Source organism: Pelodiscus sinensis, chromosome 6 (genome assembly GCF_049634645.1).
Source record: "Pelodiscus sinensis isolate JC-2024 chromosome 6, ASM4963464v1, whole genome shotgun sequence".
NCBI classification, from domain to species: Eukaryota; Metazoa; Chordata; order Testudines; family Trionychidae; genus Pelodiscus; species Pelodiscus sinensis.
The window spans coordinates 113,144,411-113,167,268 of NC_134716.1; the positions used below are offsets into that span (position 1 = coordinate 113,144,411).

At 42.0% G+C, this 22,858-nt stretch overlaps 1 protein-coding gene across 4 annotated transcripts in view; it reads right to left on the bottom strand.

Annotated features, from left to right (window-relative positions):
* DCC (DCC netrin 1 receptor) overlaps positions 1-22,858 on the bottom strand; it is a 994,271-nt gene that overhangs the window by 31,616 nt on the left and 939,797 nt on the right. For all 4 annotated transcript variants that reach the window (XM_075932654.1, XM_075932653.1, XM_075932652.1 and 1 more), the window contains exons 25-26: positions 19,667-19,783; positions 14,794-14,949 (exon numbers count right to left, since the gene is read on the bottom strand). In XM_075932654.1, coding sequence (XP_075788769.1) covers positions 14,794-14,949; positions 19,667-19,783 — 273 coding nt within the window. The remainder of the gene's footprint in view (positions 1-14,793; positions 14,950-19,666; positions 19,784-22,858) is intronic.

A 22,858-nucleotide genomic window follows, 5' to 3' on the forward strand; every position in this document is an offset into this window, starting at 1 on the left:
AGCGGGGGAGCGGGGCTGCGGACGTGCCCTACATGGTGGACTTTAGGACCGCAGCGGCCGCCATGGACGGCGGCGGCACGGCCGGAAGCGGCGCCAGTCAGAGGAGCGCTGGGGAGCCAGGAGAGGGGGAGGAAGCGGGGGCTGTCCCTGCACTCTCAGCCCCAAAGTGGAGTGCAGGGGCAGGGTTTGGGGCAGCGGCGGCGGCGGTGGCGGCCCGAAGCGGCGCGCTGAGCGCGCCAGTTAAAAAAAGCACCGGGGAGCCGGGAGAAGCGGGGGGCCGTATTAAATCCGACCGCGGGCCGCATTTGGCCCGCGGGCCGGACTTTGGACATGCCTGGAATAAGGAGTACAGGTTGCGGAGGGGAAAAGTCAGTAGTAGGCAAAAGAAGTCAGTCTGTGTACATATGACTGAAATGCTAGCTATTGCTGCACAATCTCTGTAAATAGTTCTTTTAATAAAGAGCCAGTTTTATTTTTGAAACATGGAATTCTTTCATTGTAGTATCCAGAACATGGTACATAAAAAGCTACCCACAGAACAAGTCCAGTACAAGTAATGGCATGGCTCAAGCTTCCCCATACTGTGTGGTTGTAGTTTTGTTACAACACCAATGGGCCAAAGGGTAGTTCATTTTCCATGCCCATTCATTTCTTGGCTATGGAGCTCTTTAGGGTAAGACTTATGTTGTTTAACCAGAAGAACCAAATTCCAGGTTTTGAGCAAATGCTTGAAAAAGAGGTATCTTGTTTCATCTACATATCAAGGGATTAAGGGAGTAAAATCAGATGTCATTTAATCTGTGCTCAGACTGGGTGTGAAATCCTGACCCCACTGAAATCAGTGGAAGTTTTGTCATTCCTTTCAGTGGATCCAATATTTTATCCTAGGTACTCATTTTACAGAGTTATCAGCATTGTGGGAAAAGTTTGAGTCCTCAGTCTAGTGCGGTCTCAAAGGCTACGTCTACACTACGAGTTTTCTTGGCAAAAAATATGCTAATGAGGGACTCATTTGCAAGAGTCGCAATATCATTTGCATATTTTCTACTGATCAGTAAAGGATCTTGTGGGAAAAGGGGTTTTTGCACAAAAGGAAAATGTCCACACTGCTTGTTTCTGTGCAAAAACCCTAGCGCAAAAACAGATTGGCAGAAAATATGCAAATGAGATTGCAACTCATGCAAATGAATTCCTTATTAGCATATTTTTTGCTGAGAAAACTCGTCATGTAAACATAGCCAAAGTCACCAATTGGTTAGTGGAGAAAACCATTATTGTAATCATGTGATAAGACATCTTTCAAGGGTATCAGTATCCAAATGAAGCTGTCCCACCAACAGATTAAAAGTTTCAGGCTGGAGAGAATAGATTATGTTGTTCTTGAGAGGAGAATTTTAATGTGTAAGTAATACAAGTCTCTAAGGAGTAAATCCTAGGCATCTCTATCTATAGAGTGCTACTCAATTTACAGTCTATTTTGGTCAATTTCACGCTCCTAGGATTTTAAAATTGGCAAATTTCAATATTTCAGATATTTAAATCTGAAATATTATGGTGCTGTAATTGTGCAGGTCCTCACCCACAAAGGAGTTGTGTCACAGATCACAAGTTTATTGTATAGGGGTTGTGGTATTGCTACCTTTACTTCTGTGCAGCTGCAGGCAGCAGCATTGCTTTCACAGCTGGACAGATGGAGAATGGTGGCTGCTGGCCAGGAATTCAGCTTTGAAGGCAGAGCTACCACCAGCAGCAGTGCAGAAGTGAGGATGGTTGGGCCACCCTTACTTATGCACTGGTGCCCGCACAGCTAGGCTGTTAGTTGGCAGCTGACACTGGCTACTCAGCTCGGAAAGCAGCAGTACAGAGGTGAGGACAACATGGGTATGGTATTGACACCTTTACTTCTGGGCAGCTGCTAGGATAGTGCTGGACACATGGCCAGCATTACAACCACCATTCTCCAGTTGTCCAACTAAGTAAGTAAGGGTGGCACGGGAGTAAGAGTGGAAATACCATGACCCTCCTAAAATAACCTTGTGACCCTCCTGCAATACCCTTTTGGGTCAGGACCCCCCCCCAGTTTGAGAATGGCTGGCATCCCCCATGAAATCTGAATAGTACAGGGTAACAGCATAAAAGGCCAGATTTCACAGGAGGACACCAGATTTCATAGCCCATAACACATTTTGCATAGCCTAGTAAGAAGGCCAGAAAGGGAATTTGGTAGGGCCCTACCTATCTACAACAACAGGCTCAACTAGATCAAGTCATCAAGGGAATTGGTGGGATGAAGGTTTCTAAGACAGAGGGAGGAACGATGCTATGCCATGGTTCCAGGAACAGTATACTAAACACTAAGATGGACAGGAATCTTCTCTCCCCTACCACAGGGTGTGGCCAGTGCTTCAGTAGCTCATAACACCTCTGAGTGTATACTCCATGGTAAGAATATGGGAAATGGATCTTCACAGTATCTCAGTGTTCCTATTCCAAATCTTGCATCCCAGGCAAATTCACAGAAGCCTTGGTGATGTTTCCTGGGGGTTTCCCAAATCCTGCCCCACTGCATAGAGTAGTGGTTCTCAACCTATTTTCCACTGTGGGGAATATATGTACCTCCTCTATGTGTTATGCTGGCTGCATACATACCACACATACTACCTATATGGCACTGAGGATTTCTCATGGGCTGAAGTAGCCCATGACCCGAGGGTTGAGAATCACTGGTATACAGAAATCTCACTAGTGTAGTAGAGTTTGTCCATTAGTAAATAGGCCAGAAATGACCAAAAATCTATACTTTACTTGCAAACAAAGCAATGGAATGGTGCAAATAAGTTAACAAAGAGTGCAACCAAAGGAGGAATGGCTTTATTTTGAGCAAACTGGATTTGTCCAGTCTTGATTCAGATAAAAGCTCCTTCATACCTGAGCCAGCCAGAAAGGCTCATAGCTCAACAGTTAATCTTGTGGCAGAAGCCCAGAAAGCAAAAACAAACAAACAAGCAATGAAGATGCCAAATAGCTCATCCTTCTACTACAGAAAACAACCTTTCTGAGGCTTAAATATCAGGCCTAGTTGTTATACTAGAGATGAAAATACTCTAGAGGATCGTGTTCCTTTCAAAATCCAGAACTCATTGTAGAAATAATATGCAATTACAGAGCCAAGACAAATCTCAAGACATTTTATAATAATTAATGTCAATGTTTGTAAGAAATTACAGCCTACTCAGTGGCAAAATAATTGTGAAAAATGGAAATGAGGGGTTTTGTTTCAGAAATTGTTTATCTGTTCCTGATGCAATATTGCAGACATCTCCAGCAATGTGGAATTACAGGCAGAGGAGACTAACTACAAATGACCAAGGTCACAATTTTCATTTGTAGTTTGTAAAAGTTTACTGTGTGGTAGTGAAGTTTCCTTGTCCTGACCTTCAGTGATCTTCACACAACTATGTTACTGCCTGCCTCACCACTCTTCTTTCCTTCAGCTCCCTCCCTTACTCTGTGCACTCCCTTCTATTCTCTTTGGAGTAAGTTATGACTTGGACCATATGGCAACGTAGGAGAGTAAGAACACCCCTTAAATTCCTAACTTGGTGCACAGAGGTAAACTTGAGCAGTGGGAGCAGGTTGACACACAGCAGAGATGGAGGATAGGCTGGAATTTGGCTCCAGGTCTGCTACCTGTTGTTCAAGGAGAAACTGGCAAATTTTGACCCAGAAGGGAGTTGTGTCTTCTACTGTGCCCAAGGCTATCATGTCCTTCAAATCCATTTCTTTTAAGATCTTGTTGACTCACAGGCACAGGACAAGCAAGAGTAGACTCATATTGCTAACTTCCACTGACCTGCCTGCTATCTTCTGAGCTTATGGCCATAGAGAAAAACTCAATTGGCTAGCAGCAACCATGCAAAAGGCGGCAGTCATAACAGTAACAGATATTAGGCTCCTGAGAAAGTTTCTTAATAAATCCAAGTGGGCTAAAAATGAAAAATGGTGGTAGATATAGGAAGGGAAGTACAGTTGCAAAATCTGAAGTCTACACTAACATACTATACAAAAGATTTGATGGGGTAGAGCACACCTTCTACAATTGAATGAAAGGTACAAAGGATTCCAAAAAAATCAGAAGGCTAGACTTGGGCCATAAATATTGAAAGTAAGTTGCCTGATGAATGTCTAGAATTTAAGAAGGGAGTTTTAAAAAAATGAAACGTACATGCTTGAAAATCTAATGAGAGCCATCAATTCACAGTTAGTTCAGGTTCCTAAAGGAAGAGAGGCTGGAAGTTCTGAAAGTTTATTTAAATAATGGATGAAGAGGAGTGAGTTGCCAGTACCTCATGATCCAGTTAACTCAATTTCTCACTTGGAAACTGGACATTTGCCCTTAAGAAATTTGGCATCAGTGTTGAATCCCAGAAGAATTTTGATTCCCTGAACAGATATTGTAGTTAAAAAGAAGATTTTGATGGAAGGAGGCTCTCAGATAACACTGACTGTGAAAAAAACAGTGTATTGGGTCCCAGCTGTACTCGCTGCATAGATTAACAGCTTTGACAAGGTTAAAAAACAATTGCTGTATCTAGGGACCTAATCCAAAGCCCAGTGAAACCAATAGGAGGGCTTTCCATTGATTTCTAGAGGCTTTGCATCAGATCTTAACTATAGTAGTTTTATGTCCAGGTAAGCTCCATATACAATGTAGTTCAAAAGGAATGAACTGTCTGGTGACACACTAGAAGAACAAAAAACATGGAATGGATTGAAAAAGGACTGAGCGTTCTTCTGTATGGTTTTTTTTCTCCATGTATTTGCATGAGACTAATATAATCAAATGAATGTAGGCCTCATGAAATTTGGAAAGCTTATATAGTCTAGCCCGCTAAGCTGGGGCAAGGCCAAGTAAGCCTCGACTGGTGTTTGTATAACCTATTCTTAAAATCCTCAAATCATAGGAATTCCAATATCTCTATATTCCCGTGTTTAATTATACTTATCATTTGAAACTAACCTAACTCTCCTTTTCTGTAGATAAAGCCTTATTACTTTATATTCCATTGTAATGCCAACAAGTAGATCTGAATGTGGGACCTGTGGAGTTTAGTGCATGTGTAATCCACATACCTAGGGTATGTCTACACTACCCTCCTAGTTCGAATTAGGAGGGTAATGTAGGCATACCACACTTGCAAATGAAGCCCGGGATTTGAATTTCCCAGGCTTCATTTGCATAAGCGGGGAGCCGCCATTTTTAAAACCCCGCTGGTTCGAACCCCGTGCAGCGCGGCTACACGGGGCATGAATTAGGTAGTTCGAACTAGGCTTCCTAGTTCGAACTACCGTTACTCCTCATGAACTCCTCATGAGTAACGGTAGTTCGAACTAGGAAGCCTAGTTCGAACTACCTAGTTCGTGCCCCGTGTTGCCGCGCTGCCCGGGGTTCGAACCAGCGGGGTTTTAAAAATGGCGGCTCCCCGCTTATGCAAATGAAGCCTGGGAAATTCAAATACCGGGCTTCATTTGCAAGTGTGGTATGCCTACATTACCCCTCTAGTTCGAACTAGCGGGGTAGTGTAGACATACCCCTAGTGTGGTTACTGAGCAATGCAAGTGGTACCTAGACTACAGCAACAGTTAAAACCAAGAGACCTCTACAGCATGGGCTGGGAGCCAGCTGGCTTTTAGGTCAGAGGGTAGAAGCTCCTATACTCTGCTTCAGAGGTCCCTGGTTCAAATTTGGCTGGTGGTGGTTACACATGAGCCTCTACCACTTGAGTTAAAAGCCAGCTGTGTCTCACCTAAGGCCATAGAGCACACGTATTCTTTCTATATGCAAGTGGGCTCAGCATCATTACATGGGAGAGTATACCACAATGAGGCTACACCTAGACTGCATTCCTCTGTCAACAGAGGGATGCAAATGAAGGACATCAAAATTGCTAATGAAGCTGGGGTTTAAGTATCCCATGCTTCATTAGCATAAACATGGCCACTGCTTTTTTTTGACACGGAGTTTTGTCAACAAACAATGGCAGTCTAGACGCAGATCTGTTGACAATAAATCCTTTTTCGACAGATCCTGTAAACCTCATTTTTTGAGGAATACAAGATCTGTCGAAAAAGGGTTTATTGTCGACAGATCTGCGTCTAGACTGCCATTTTCTGCCGACAAAGCTTCTGTCGAAAAAAAGCAGTGGCCATGTTTGTGCTAATGAAGCACGAGATATTTAAATCCTAGCCTCATTAACAATTTCAATGTGCTTCATTTGCATCCGTATGTAGACAGAGGGATGCAGTCTAGACGTAGCCTAAGAAGGTATGTGGGTTACACTACCTTCAGTGAACACAGAGAATAATTGATCACAGTACTCATTATAACCTTAATGTATCTTAAGGCAATTAGGTCTTATTTTGGCAAGGATAAACATGCTGGCTGTGTCTAGACTGCATCCCTTTTCCGTAAAAGGGATGCAGCTAAGACACATCGCAATTGCAAATGAAGCGGGGATTTAAATCCCCCCCCGCTTCATTTCCATAAACATGGCTTGGGGTTTTGCTGGAAAAAAGCGCCAGTCTAGATGGGGATCTTTCGGAAAATATTTTAAGAGGAATAAGGGATCTTTCGAGAAAGGCTTTATTTTCCGAAAGATCCGCGTCTAGACTGGCGCTTTTTTCCGGCAAAGCCCTGAGCCGGAAAAAAGCGGCAGCCATGTTTATGCAAATGAAGCAGGGGGGGATTTAAATCCCCGCTTCATTTGCAATTGCGATGTATCTAATCTGCATCCGTTTTACGGAAAAGGGATGCAGTCTAGACATAGCCGCTAGGTTTTGTAAACCCTTCCTTTTATACCAGTATTCTAGTCATGAGATTTATCCCACTAAGTCTCAGTGATGTCAACTGAATCATAATTTTGTGCGTGGACTAGTACCCCAGATCATCTGTTTTTTCCCCTATAAGTTTTGATAAATTTGAGAAGTTTACTGATATCAGATGTGGGATCCATTCATTGTTTAATGAGCAATACATTGTTTATTGAGCAATATCTTTGAGAAGTATTCTCTTTTTGAATTGCATCTGTTGGCTCCACTCTGACAGGAAGTCAGAGATAAACCCAGGTCATACCAACGTATGTTTAAACATGAATTGCAATCACAATTCAGAGGATAGTATACCACACTGGGATTTTGGAGGTGTGAGTTTTACTCCGAGCTCTGTGTGCCCCAGCGCAGCTCTATGCATCTGTTCTCTTTCACATGCTTTTCCTGCTTTTTCTATTTAGATCATAAACTCTTTGGGGGCAGAGTCTATCTAATAATGCAGCACCTACACAATGTGCCCTCATTTTAGTTAGTGCCTCTAGGCTTCATTGTAATACTACATAATAGAACATCAATTTTATTATCAGATGAAAAGTTTAGGTAAAATGCAATTTATATTCTTGCAAGAAAGATGGTGTAGGTGATGGGGTTTTTAATTTTTTTGTTTGCATTTGCTAGAAGAAGACCAGATCTGCTCTTACTCAGTTAAATAGGAATATTTCTGAAGTCATTTATAATGGACCCCAATTTCAGAATTTATTGCTGAAAAAAAATTATCTTTAAAACTAGTTTTCCTTCTCATTCAGATGATAAAGAACAAGTGTAGAAAATAAGAGTGAAAATCAGGATTCAAGTCAGGACTCAAGGATTGGGCCCACAGTTACACTGGAATGTGTCACATTATCATTTGTAGGTACAGCAGTGCCCACTGAAATCATCTTGCTAATCTTGTCTTGCTACCTCAAACACTGAAGATTATTACTTCCTTCCCTTCCATCTTCCCTTCTATAACAGTGGGTAACTCACTACTGGTCACTCCAGGAATTAGTTTCTTGGTGCTGGCGTACCCCCTTCTGGCTCGGGTCTCTGCACTCTGGGGTCCTCTCCCTCTGGGAACCCCCAATGCTCTATGCCCTCCTTGCCTCAGTGACCCACTGCCACTCTTCATCTAACCTCTTACCTCAGGGGCAAACTGCAGTCTGAAATGGACACTCATCATTGGTAAGAGGGTGTGGACCTGCTGCCTTTGCCTACCCTTCCTGCTTCTCTGCAGTCTAAGTATACTCAATGCTTGCTTCAGGCCCTGCAGCCTGGGAGATTACCTGGCCAGAGCTTCCCCACCACTGCCCACCTTTCCCCCGTCCTGCTCTGACTATAGCCCTAGTATTCTCAGGCCTCGTCTCAGGCCTTGCAGCCTGGGAGTGAGGTCCAGCCAGAGCTCCCCTAGCTCTGTCTGCATCGTCCCAGCACTGCTCTGTCTCAGGAAACGTTCCGCTTTCCTGGCAGCCAGGTCCCTTCTGCTCCCCAGTCAGAGAAAGTGTGTGCCTGCCTCCACCCTCCCCCAGGAACCTTTATTTATACTTCCCTCAGGTGGGCCCTAATTGGCTGATACTGACTACAGCTGCTGGCTTCACAGCTCCACTGCTCCATCTCTCTTCCAGGGCTGGGTTTTAAACCTTAAAGGGCCAGTGTGGGGACATGCCCAGTCACACATCCATTTTGGGGGGTTTTATTCATATGTTTTGATTTTGGTTTGAAAACTAACGATATTGTCTTTCCTCATATTTATCCTGGTAATCTATAAATTGTCATTTTAAAAAATTCACTTGCTTTCTAAATCCTCTTCCACAGATGCCTCTTGACTAAAGTATAGAGTATTGGGCACATAGTGTTAATGATCTGCCCTACTCAGAAGGGAAGGTATTCTATATTGGACAAGCTGATGTGTCCATATGACCTTTAGAGTCAGTCAAGTTAGAGCATGTGAAAATAGTTCAATATAGATGTGATCAAAATGTTCTGACAGGGCCAGCACCATCTCCTGGCTAGCACTATTTTGAAAATTGGGGAAAAGACACTGCACAGTTGAGGGTGATAGTAGTTCCTGCAAGTTCTTAAAACTGCATCTTCCTCAGCAGAGCCACTTCAGTGGTTTTCCTCACTGAGAGCGATTCATCAGTTTTCATCCATGTGTTCATTTCTTTCATATTCTGAGACCTCAAGACAGCATTGTCTGTGCTTGATGGGGAGGAGACAAAATTGAGTCCATAACATCCTTAGGTACAAGTTAATCTGCTCAAAATGGAGATCAGATTGGATCATAGACAACTGATATCTTCAGGGAGAGGGCATGAGGAGGCACCATATTTAGCAATTAAAATTTTGTTTGGGGATAGGGAGGCAGTGGTCCTCCCAAGTGCAACCATAAGTCATCTGTGCATTGGGTGAAGTTCAGTGGTTAGGAAGAGGTGCTGCACAGATTGAAAATGCCTTAATTTGATACAGATACATTTCCTGGCAATAAAGGTAGAAAAGCACTGCAAATTTCACTGATCCTGTGAAACAGGCAAGCAGATTTATTATCAAGGTAGGTTCTGGTTAATTATGACTTAGCCTTTCATTTTTTTAAATTTGTTTTTTTCAGTAGATGATGAACAGAAAAAACTTGGCTTAGGGAAGACTTTTAACACTAAAAATTTTTTGGTCAACCATAAAGGGTTTCGGGAACAGAAAGAAGTGTTTCAGCATTGTTTACTTGGCAGAATGCATAGCAACATCCTCCCGAATGACGTTCCACTTGATATATTCAAAGATTGCTGCCTCCTGGTCAATAGCATGTTCAGTGATGTAGTATCGTCAGTAGAATCCCTCTCAAAGGAATTATTGCAGCATGTGTATTTTATTTTTAACTTTACTGTAATTGGTCAAGAGTATCATGGGGTTTTCACTGTGTGGTTCAAAGGCATACACACATACCTAAAGCACCATCCCTGGTATGGTTTTCAAGTTCCATTCACTGTAAAGAAAACTGCACATGATCAAATTAAGACAAAGATATGACAAACAGAATGGTGGAGTAATTTTGCTGAAAACATTTTCTGCAGCAAAGAAGCCACATGGGAAACCTGGTGAGGTGATCCAATATGAAGCAGACACTCCAGCTGCTTTTTAATGTTGTCTGCTGGCTCAGTGTCTGAGAAGGAAATGTGTCAGAAGGATCTTTCATATTATGTGCTGCTGCAATAGCAGGTCCATGCATACATAAACATCTATCAATTTATCTAGCTACACACACCTATCTAGACTCCACTCCATTTCATTCAGTCAGAAAGCTAACCCTCTGTCCAATTACAGAAAGCTAGACTAGTGTTTCTAAACCTTTTTTTTATAAAGGACCCATCTTCCTCCCAAAAAAATGATAAGTACCTCCAGTACCTACAGTTTTCAGACACACAACATTTTTTTTTTTTAACCATTGCAACACATTTGTTTAAACAACTTAATTGCAGCCGGGCGGGCAATGAATATTTGGGTATAAAAAGTACAAAAATACTAAAGCGCTGTAAAACTCAAAACAAAAATTCAGTTTTCTCCAAATTTCAGTTGTGTTGACGTACCCTCTCCCCAGGCTTCTCTCAAGTACCCCTAAGGGTACTCGTACCACTGGTTGAGAAATACTGAGCTAGACAATTGCTTGGCTGATTGTCTGCATGTCATAGATAAAACAAAAACATATAGGAAGATAGTTTCTAACGCATGGATGATTTTTTGTGTGTGTATGAAGTTTTGTGGAAGTCATGTTCCACTCCATCCTGCTGGAAGCTATTAAAAAGATATGGGGGGGGGGGGGACGGGGGACGGGACAGCACACCAGCCTCCTGCCCAGTGCTTTTCAGGAGACTGTTGAGTTTGTGTATGTTTCACTACTGACAATTTATTAAATGCATAATTCCTTGTGAAATGTACCAGGAAATATACAAAATGTACGATCCCTGCCCCACATTGCCCCAGCGAACACTGTCAAAGAGCATTTCAAAGGTGCAATTGCCCATATATCCACATTTTCTTTAAATTCTCCAGCTTAAAAAACACATATTCCAATATGTCAATCTTCTCTTCCATACCCATGTATCCAGCACTTTGTAATGTGAAGTTAAAATTCACACCTCACAAAGCTGAAGATCCTGTGTTTCTGTGTCTTAAATCTGTGGCAATTTGGGGAGTAGGAGGTCTATATTCTCACACATCCAGTCAGAAGTTGTATATCCCAGCCAGGGCCTCCAAAGGCAACCACCACCTGGCCTTATATTGGACTCAGTCATTGTACAAGAAGAAGGTGACAGTGATAATGTGTTAATGGATAGAACATCTTGGCCCACAGTCTATCAATAAGTCTTCTACTGAAATGTTAATTGCCAGTCTCTCTGGGGTTGACCATATTGATTGAAAGCAAAAATCAAACAGGAGGAAAAAAAGCACTCATGGAATTTATTCTCCATGAATTAGCAGCACAGACTGCCTGGAATATGAAAAAAAAATGGTGTGATAGACTGACATAATTATATCAGTAATTCATATTGAAGAGTAAAATAAAGTTAAGAGGAAATTATAAGCAAATATGAGCTCTCCAACTTAGGATAATTAACATGCAAAAGCATGGTCATAGGCTAGAACATATGGCCCATGTTGTTAGGGCTGCTTATTTAAAAATAAAGTGTGAAGGTGAGGTTGAGGGACAACTGTTGTGTGCATATGCTTTCTAAAGAGCATTATAAGCTGCAAAATGACTAAAGGAACAAAAGAATATCATTCCAGTAAATGTATGCTGAAGCAAATAGTGTGGGCTGAGGGAGCGCGCAATAGTCTAGCACTCAGGAAACCTGGCTTCTATACTTGGCTCTTCCATTAGCCTGCTTCGACAAGTCATTTCTTCTCTATGCACCCAGTCTTCTCATCTGTAAAATGGGTCTAAAATATTGACTCTTCTCCCCCTTTGTAAAGTGCTTTGAGATCTACTGATGAAAAGTGCTACGTAAGAGCTAGGTTTCATTATTTCACACAAGATGGTTACATCCTTCCTGAAAGGTCCATGTATGTTAATATCTTTGTGTGGAAGATGCCATAGGAAAGCAATTTAAAGTAAATGGAGAGGTTGAGATGGCAAAAGATTATATGATGCCAGAGCCTTAATCTAAGAAATGCTACACTGCCAAATGGTCTGGGACAAATGGGCAAGCTGATAAAAGTAGGCAATATTTCTTCCAAGTTTAATGACATAGCTTGGATCTAGCTAGATGCATTTTGCAGTTTAAGGCTAGATACATTTTGCAGATTATTTCTTTATTTTGCTCCAATTCTCTTTCAATTCTTAATAAATCTTGTTTTGGAACAAACCAAGGGGTTTTAATTTTTTTTTGGGGGGGGGGGGATTTGACACAGATGATCTAAAGAGATTCAACAGCTTTGAACCCCGAGGAAGAGGTGTGAGGCAAAGCTTTCTGGTGCCTCTCCTGATCAGTATTCTCAGTCCAAATGGTAGGAAGTAATGAGTTCTCTACCATAATGTTTTGATCCTCCAAATACAGAAAAATGCCTAATTAAACACAGATGAACAGTGAATTTAAGGAACAGACAATGACAATGTACAAGGAACAAGTCTGCTGGTAAGAAAATAATAGTACAACTCTGGCAAACTGGGTTTAATATAGAGAATGCTGGTGTTTTAAATGGGGAGCAATTTCATTTTCTGGACAATCCAGCCATCCACTTAGCTAAAATCTTTTCTCTGTAGTTCACTCTTCAGACCTAAACATATTTGCCTTGCCTCTAAAAGTTTAAACCATAAACAGTGGGTCCTAGAGATTCCCCAGGAATGCTAGGGAAGCAGGAAGTGAATTGGAAGGAGGCCAGAAGAACCAACAGAAACAGAGTATGGCTTTTTTGAATTGGAAGCAGTGGCCCTTCCTGTTTCTGCTGTATGCCCAGAGGAGAGCCTGTAAGGAGCCAAGGAGAATCCAGTGACATTCATGTCTAGGGAAGGAATATGTTTTGAACTTTAGTTGTGAGAGTAGAACAGGGAATGTTTAGTCAGATGTGATCAGGCTATTTCTTTATTTTGGGGTTTCTTGGACTTCTCTGTGTTTAGCACCTGAAAGTAGTCACATTGTAACTCTCCAAGCTGAATCCCAAAGAAGCAATTCTCAGTGGTTTTAATTATTTTTCCTCAGTTGCTTTGTAACATCTAGCAACCAAGTAATGTTTCAACAAGTGCGCCTAAAGGTATGTCTAGACTGCGGTTCTATTTTGGGATACCGGAAGTATCCTGAAATAGCAACACCACATCTTTAAACGCTCCTCCTAGTTCCTGAAATAGAGGGCACGCTATTCTGGTGTCCCTGTAGCCCTCATTCCACAAGGGTTAAAGGATTTGTCGGAATAGTGCCTTATTTTGAAATTTGGCACGGTCTACACCGCCAAATTTTAAAATAAGCTCCTTCGACCTAGACTTGGAATAAGCTATGCGATTTCCATTGCCAAATTGCATAGCTTATTCCGACAGAAGGTTGCTGTCTAGATCCACCCTAAGTCTGCACAGCCAAACTACTAAGATAAACTGACATTCCATTTTCAGCTGATCTCACCAGCTGGATTCCAAGCTCCCTCCAGAGGGAGGAACAAAGGTGTCCCACAGCAAGGAATTCCCATGTGCTCCTTCCTGAGTCCTCACAGGAGTTTTTGCATTTGTGTCGTGGCAGAGATACCAAACCAAGGCTGTGGAGTCTGTGACCTTGGGGAGCTTTAACACAATCCTTTAGTGGCAATGTATTCTAAAGTCTCTTGCAGGCCCCCACCATCTGCACTCAAAGTGCCATAGTAGTGAACAGCATAGACAGCTGGGAAGGATTTTGAAAACCAATCAACACTGACCTAATTTTGTAGCCCCTGAAATCAATCGCTGTGTCTACACTGGCATGAATTTCCGGAAATGCTTAAAACGGAATACATTGGCAGGCTGCTTTTCCGGAAAAGCCCTTTTTCCGGAAAAGCGTCTGTGGCCAATGTAGACGCGCTTTTCCGGAAAAGACTACTGGGCTGTCTACACTGGCCCTTTTCCGGAACAGTGTTCCGGAATAAGAACTTATGCCCGAGCGGGAGCAGAATAGTTTTTCCAGAATAGCGGCTGATTTTGTACAGTAGAGCATCGTTGCTTTTCCGGAAATTCAAGGGCCTGTGTAGACAGCTCACAGCTTATTCCGGAAAAGTGGCTGATTTTCTGGAATAAGTGGCCCAGTGTAGACACAGCCAATGTGTTTTTTTCTACTGATGTCAATGTGAATTTTCTATTGATTTAGAGTTGGACCAGGACTCTATGAAAATGTAACCTACAATGTATTCATCTGATATTGTGTAGTAATAAACTTTGAGGAGAAAGAATTAACTGCAAAATACAGCATGCATTCTTATTCACACTTCAAAAACTCTATTGTATTACACAACAGCAGATATTTTCCTTTTTATTACTGGCTCATGCCAGAAAGCATTCAGAGGAGAACAGTCGAGAGGGAAGATGTCATTTTGTTCAAATTAACATGTACCCTAAGCTAGTTTTTAAGCCTTCCTTCAAAGTCTACTGTTCTTCTGACAAGAAAATAACACTGTTTGCGCTATTTCATAGATGCTTTGATTCCAAGGCCACAAAAGACCCATTTAGATCATCCAGTTTGATCTCCTTCAGGCCATAGAACATTCCTAAAATAACTTCTGTTTCAACTAAAGCAGATCTGTTGGAAAAAAAGCATCCAGTCTTGATTTAAAAATTTATAGTAATGGAAAATCCACAACAGCCCTTGTTCCTGATTAGTTACCCTCACTTCTAAAAATGTACGCCTTATTTCCAGTTTGAACACCACTTCAACCCACTTCAGCACAATGCAACATTAAATAAAGGTAAAGCACTGTACTCACTTCTTCCTGTTCCAAAAGTCCGGTCAACAGAGAGTGTTGGGAATGGCACAGGCCGGAGAGTGAACTGTGGATGTGGGTATCCACATGTTGGAGATGGCAGAATTCCTGGGTACTGGGCACTTTCTAGTGTTGGCACTGGGATGGCACTGACAACAGCTGAAAAGAGAGAGAAATAGAGAGAGAGACAGAGAGGGAATTAAAGATGTCTTCACACTCTATTTGTGGAAGGAAAAAATTAACAAATGGATCAAGTAGCAAACCACAAATGGACATTTTCCAAAGCTGGATGCCCAGCCTGCATTCACAAATTTTGTATTTGTACAGCTCCTAGCACAGTGGAGTTCTGGTGTATGACTAGGGTTCCTAGATGTTACAGTAATATAAATAATACATACAATACCTAAATACATGACATCTGTATCCAGAAATAGGCATGTTTAATGTGACTGGGATCTTTTCACACATAAAACAACACTTCTATGTTTGAAAATATCTAGACACATACATGTTTATTCCAAGGATACAGATTAGGCAGCCAAGTCTGGACTTTTTTGTCCTGTTAAGTGACAAATATTTGAAAGGAATATTGATTAATTGAGACATTAAGCGCCAGGATATGATCTTAGGCCATGTCTACACTATGTGGAAGATCAATGCTGCCACAGTCAATCTAGCAGGTCTAGTGAAGCTTCGTTAATTCACACTCAGAGGTGCTACTATTGGTGCCAGTAGTCCTGCTCCCTCATGAGGGAGCATTTGGTCCCATTAACCTCTCACTGTGTGGGTGGCTCAAAAACACGATTTAAGATACATCAACTACAGCTATGTAACTAATGTAGCTGGAGCAACATATCTTAAATCGACTCTCCTCTTTAGTTTAGACCTGGCCTTAGAGACTCTACTAAAGTTATTCCTGATTTATACCAGTTAAAATGAAATTGGCCCTACTTCCTCACTCAGTATGCCCATTTAACACTAATAGCTCTAATGGGAATTACAACTAACAAAAAGAGGAAAGAAGGAACAATGAGTTATGCACAAATTAATCATCTGAACTTTTAAAGGCTTTGCCACATCACATAATCCTTTTTGGCTTGGAAACAGAGTGATTTCTAGTATGTTCTAGTTTGGAACAATCCAGGAATAAACAACCAATAATCAAAATAATGGGCACTCAAACATTGAATAGGAATTTAGTACTTGGCCATAGATTATTAGTTTTGTCTTATATAGCACTTTTCACAGGTGAATTGAAAACAATGTACAAATGTTAAAGTAGACATTATTATTAATTCTAACCCTTATTATACATTCATTACACAAAGCTGTAATGTGGGCAATTTGCCCAAGGTCACACAAGTAATTTGTTGTGCCAAACTTATTACATATTTAAGAACTAAACTATACATCCTCTGCCAGGCATTTCTTGTGCTTAGAGAGGAAAATGGGAAGTGTAGCACCTCGCAAAACTTGTATTAAGAAATGATAATTTTCCTATTTTGAACTTGGGGGTGCTATTTTGAACTTTCCTTAGCATAGAATTCTTACTTTTCCAAGATTTAATTTTATCTGTGGAAATCATTGTATTCACCTTTTTGTAAGGTTAAATAATAGTCTTCCTGCTTATAACATTATTAATGGATTTCAAAAACAATCATTCTGTACTGAGTCATTATAAACCCAGCACATTTATTGAAGTCCATCCATTCATTCTTCTCCAAAGCACAGGTAATAAGAATTAAAAAATCATAGTATTCAGTGTAATATTAAATTTATGTAGAGAAGCTTAGGGAAAAGATAGCTTCAAGCATTTTCAATAAATCTCTGCAATATGACAAAATATGACAAAAATCTGTTCTGACTTAGCCTGCCAACAATTGAATTTGTATTTGACACTGATGCTTTCTGAGTTTGAAAGCAGAAATTTTCTCACCAAATTGTGGAGTTCCCTGAGCACTGCCCTTCTACATCTACAAGTTTCACTACATCCTATAAAAATATTATATAAGTATGGCACATTGTGTTGCCAAACACAACATCAACATGATCATTTCCATCCCCAAAATAGGGTTATGATTTTCCACAAGTGGGGGAATATACTATAATCTCTGAAAGAACCCCACCCCCCAGCCCAAGTTGATTCGTTCTATAAGCATATTTAATCCTCATACAGATGTAAGAATTATAAAAAAATGAACAGTTTGGAATTCTGTAGGTAAATCACAACAACATAATACTCGAGTCTCTGATCTAAGTAGACAATTTTTTTCTGCTTTCTTTTTTTAAAAATGCTCTTATATAACAATACACATCTTTAGCAAGTTATTTGCTGTCTCAGCACCTACCTTATTAAATAATTTTGACTACTTGTATCAGAAAATGCAAAAAGCATGCTCTGTGAATGCTGAGAATGAGCAGAGTCATTTCACCAATAGATAACTATGAATTCAACTGTCCTGTTTTCCAAGATTTTACTTAATAACTTATAATTTGGATATAACAAATTGTGACACAACCTCCTTCACAAACACAGATTTTGTTTTAAAACCCAGATCTTCCATTTTAATGCTAGAGAAGATGGAAAGTGCTTAGGATTCTATATCAGCAGCTACATTTCAGCCTCTTTTCTGATTTTCAGGTCAGCTCTTGGCTCTTTGACCTGTGCATTTGAGATCAATTGTGTTGGTGAGGTATTGAAAACAAAGCAATGCTCTAAATTGTTTATCAATTTGGTGCTTGCACAGGTCTAATTTCTGTTATCAAGGAGATCTAACCAGAGTTTCACTGACACTATGACTTCAGCATCATTGGATGCTGCCCACACCGTATGAAACTCCCTTCAATTGCTTTGTTAAGTATTGTGACTTTCTATGAAGGGATTTAGAGACTTAAGAAAATAATCATGGCAACATTTCAAAAACAATAATGGCCTCAAACAGCTTCACTTGTAGCATCATGAACACCATCAATATTTTGCCCTTTCACTTCCATATAGTTTCATTCAATAGCTCATTTGATCCTGAAGAATGCAATTAACCTGATTTTTTGTGTGTTTTACGATGAGCATAAATTGCTTTCCATTTTGCCACTTAACACTGCCAATGTGTTTCTTTTGCTTCAGAATAATTACCTGTTTTCATTTCTTCAGTCCAGTCTATGGCTTATTTCCTATCATAATCACTGTTAAGCATATTGAGTCTGATATGAAAAAGTTCCACAAAAACATGCCACTTATACTTTATGGGAAAAGAAACAGATTCTTTAGAGGTTTTTTACGACCCATTCCAAAAAGTGTATATATTAGACCTAAATATGAGATTGATTTTCCCCCCATGTTTCTCTGTCTCAGACATATACTAGTAGGAATAGAATATACATAGAAAAGAGAACCTTCACCTTCTAAAAATATTTACAATTTGATCTTAAAACTCAACAGCATGCTTATTTATATACACTGTCCTACAATAAAGTGGACTGATTATACTTATGCTGGTATTGTTCCACAGCAATTACAATACGTTTGATTCTGATCTTGTCTACAACATTTCTACATCTGTGAAACTTCACAGTCTTTACTGATCGGTCTCTTGTACCTGGTTAAATCAGGAATTATGTTACTGTAGCCAGTGCAGTTACTGCAGCATAACTCTAGTGTGAGAGAGAGGATTATGAGGTCCATCAATGTCACTGATGTGACTTCTGATTTTCTCTGGAGTAAATGAGATCCAAATCCAACCCACTGAATCTTTATCCTGTGCATTCTCCATATTGTTTAATGTTTATAACTTCCCTTAACGAACAGCCTATCAGGCCAGAATGTCAAGTCTGTAAATGATTGTATTATCTACCAGTGGAGACAGCCTAAAAAGGAGACAGTTCTCAAGATTTTAAGTACTTCCTTACCTTGTAGTACAAATTATTCCCCTGACATCAATGGGACTATTCCAGTGCTTAAAGTTAAGCACCTGTGTAATGGATTGCTAGGTCAGGACCTTATATATTATTGGTTAGGAAACATATATCAAATAATGTTTAGATGTAATGTGTCTTGAGCAGTTTATTGAAAGCAAAGGATATTTTCCAGAGATAAACAACTCCATCCTATATTCCATGTTGAGAATCACACTAAACAGCAATGCATAAATTAATTTGCAGAGTTGCTCAGGTCCCCTTACAAGGAAATGCCTCATGGGATGATGTTTACTGGGGCAGTCGACAAATGCCTTTGATGTCGATCGCAGAGCATCCAGACTAGCGCGCTAAAGCCAACAAACAGTTGATCGACTCAGTGCGGCAGCCATTTTAATTTAAATGAAGCGTCGATTATTTAAATCAACGTTTCATTTTCCTATACCTGTCGCCAGAGTCTAGACATACAGAGTGACTACTGCCTTCTTCATTTGCTCAGTTTGTTTGTAAAGTCTTCTGGTGATGACCTCAGTTTGTTTGTAAAGTCTCAGTGATGACCTCTGTCACCACTAACTAATAATAAATATTAATAATATTCTATTTTCTGCCTCTGTTTACTACATTTTATAATGAAGAACAGTAATTATCATAGTAAATATAATTCTTTGTAATGTGTGTCCCCAACTACTATACACACACAGTGGCAGAATTTCAAGGGATGTGTGATCTAATGGTTAGAGCAATGGACTGAAAGCTAGGATTTCTTAATTCTAATCCTGCTAATGACTCTTTGAGAAGCCATGGTTTGCTCCTTTGTAAAATGTGGCTAATGCTACTTACTGTAGTTGTGCATGAGGCTTAGTTAATTAATATTTGCAAGATTCTTAGAGATCCTCAAATGGAAGAGATTCGAGATGCACAGCAGTTCTCACATAAAATTGTAAGGGAGGGATGGACTACTCACGAGGGTTGCTTGGCTGTGAATCCATTGGAATCATGAGCTTTGCACGTGTGGCTCTGCGGGCAGCAAGCGAGCGCTCTAAAGTGGACATGCTACTTCCCACATCCTCTGTATCAGGACCTGAAGAAAAGCAACACAGTGGTTATGCACCATAGAGCTAAAATCACCGATAACTAGGTTTAAATGTTAGACCTGCTTTTGAACAGTATCTCTGATACAAAACATTGCCCGGTGGGAACCTGGAGTAAGCTGTGTTAAGTGGTGGACCTAAAGAGATCCTGGTGGTCTGGTGAGTGGCTGGTAGGGCAGCTTGTGGCAACCGGCCAACAGGGTGGCTGGAGAAGTGGAGTAGAGTGCCATCAGCCAGCAGAGTGGCTAGTGAAAATGAACCGTGAGAGACATAGGCATGCGCAGCACATTTCCTTAGGGTGTGCACCCAAAGAATTTTTTTAAAATGCACTTTGACCCCCCATTAGCCACACCCCTGACCCCTGTTAACCACGCCCCTGGCTCCCATTAGCCACACCCCTGGAGGAAACCCTCTCCGGGCAAGATGGGCACATTACCAAAAGTAATAAGTGTTATGTGACCCCCCGACCCAAGGACTTTTCCCACCATCCTTCTACCAATAGGGATTAGTTTGCCCCCCCACAGCCCCCATGCAACTATCCTGCAATTGCATTCATCCAATGTGTGTGACATTAATGCGGGGGTGGAGAGGCTGGGGGGGGGGAGAAGTGTACCCTCTAAGAGTTTCCTCCCATGAGCAGAATGAATTTTGTGTTGTGCACCAGTACCGAATACATGTGGCTTGTTTGGATGTGCCATTGTGGTACCCAAGTTATTAATAAATATCTACTTTTCCCCTCTGCTGCCATATCTCCTCCCCTTGCTCCATCAACTCCCCTGGTGCCTGCTGCCCCCCAACCCCTCACCCTCCTCTGCTGTCTTGACTCCTGCCCTTCTCACTGCCCTCAGCCTTCAGGAGACCTGCCCCCCCCTCCACCAGCCCTTCTCTTCCTCCTGTGCCCACTCCTCCAGTAGCCCCACTCTGATCATGTCAGCTACCCCTCCTCATCCCTTTGTCTAGCACCTCCCTCACATCTATCCTCTGGTGCTGGTTCCTCCCCTACAGGTGTCTACCCTTCTGCTTACCCCCAGAATCCCCTGGCACCTGCACCTTCCCTTACCCCTGCACCCTCCTGGTGCTTCCCCCTTCCCTCACTGCCTCTGCCCCCTTTGCCCTTTTTTCCCTGATGCCCATCTCCTCACCACCCTCTGCCCCCATTCCCCTCATGTCCCTGTGCCCTCACACATGACTTGCTCCAACCCCACCTTCCTCATGCCTACCCCTTCTATCAAGCCTTCTCTTACTACCTCCGCCTCCAATCCCCAATGCCCTTACCCTCTCCTCTTTCAGCATCACCCTGTCCCCCCTCCCACTGACACCTCCCCTCCTGCCCTTTTCCTCATTGTCTCACTTCCCCCCTAGCATTTGTGTCTCCTCTATCCTGTCCCTTTGGTGCCTCCCCCTTACTTCCCCCGCTCCCCTCCCCCTCCATACAAGCCCCTTCCACCTCTTCCCCTTTCTTCCTCCTCTACCCTCCCGCACCACAAAAGCCCCTTCCTCCCCACCCTTACCTTCAGCTTCTGCCTTACAGCTCTGGAGTCAGAGCCAACCCAAGCTACACTGCTGGGGTGGGGCACCCCTGGGGTGCCGTATGGTGCTTCAGGGCCAGGCGGGGGTGCCCCCGGGACACCATGCGGTGCTGCAGGGTGGGGCACCACACGGTGCTACCGGGACAGGTGGGGGCGGGGGCACTCCCGGGTGCCTCAAGGGCGCCACGCCGTACTGCCGTGCTGGGCGGTGGTGCTCCTGGACACCTCAGGGGTGCCGTGCGGTGCTGCCATGCTGGGTGGGGGCGCTCCCAGGCACCTCAGGGGCACCGCACCGTGTCATGTAACCACTAAGATTTCATGCAGTTACACAACTCTTCAATTACCCAATATCTAACATTCCTAGCTTTGACTAGGTAGCTCAGCTATGGCCAACCTGCGGCTTGTGAGCCACATGCACCTCTTCCCCCCACAGGGTGTGGCTCGCGAAGCCCCACCTCCCCACCCCCATGGATCATAAAGCCACCACTGCGCCCTGCAAAATGGCTCTCTCTTCCTGGCTCCCTGTGGTGACCTGGGCAGGGGAGCCATCCGGCACGGCCATTAAAGATGTAGAATTAAAGATGGCATCAGCTGGCAGGATCCTGATGTGGCCAAAAAGCCTCTGAACATGTTTAAATGCAACTGGGGGCTCCTTTTAAAGTGGCAAAAGCAGCAGTCCTTTTTTTTTTTTTTGCTTAACAACTTTTCCCCGTCTCTTTGTGTTGGATCCACTGATATCTTGGGTCTTTGCCCAGAATGGGTTGGCCACCCCTGAGCTAGCTCATACAGTAGGGTCCATATGACTACTTAGTACATGCACTAACTGACCATACAGACATGTCTCAATAACATTTCATTTCCAAATGAAATTCTGAACCCATCATGTTAAAATGGTGCAGAAATCAAACATGATGTGAATTCCTCTAATTATAAACTTATGCAAATAACATGCTATCTTGGAGAAATGAAATGTATCTATCTGCAGACACTGTTGATTTGCTTAATGTTTGACTTCTTGAAAAATAATTCTTATCCATTAGAAATATTTGATAATGATAAGCTAAAACCTACCAATGCCATATAAAATGTAATCTATTCAGCTATTGCATGTACAAATGATTTTTACTTCCCTCAGATCTGAATTTCAGCATATGTACTGCTCGGCTTGTATTGCAAACTACTCATGGGAGCTAGTCACGCTGTTATACTAGACCAGAGGTATCTGCCAGCAAGCCCAAGCAGTATTGCCAACTCTCCCTATTTTATTATGAGCCTCCAGATATTTGGTGCAATTCTGAGAGCCCCAGTTGTTGTTTCAATTTTTTTTTAATATCTGCAATGAAAAGCTTGACAGTGTGAACACTAAAAGCTTCAACACCAGAAGGCAGATAAACAGAGCCTAATTATTTTTAAATCTCATGATTTTAAACCAATCTTGGGATGGCTTGAATTTTGATTTTCGAATGCCTAGTGCTGGGCAAGACTACCAGTACTATACTGTGCCTGTTAATCACTGCTGGCAATGGTGGTGGGAGC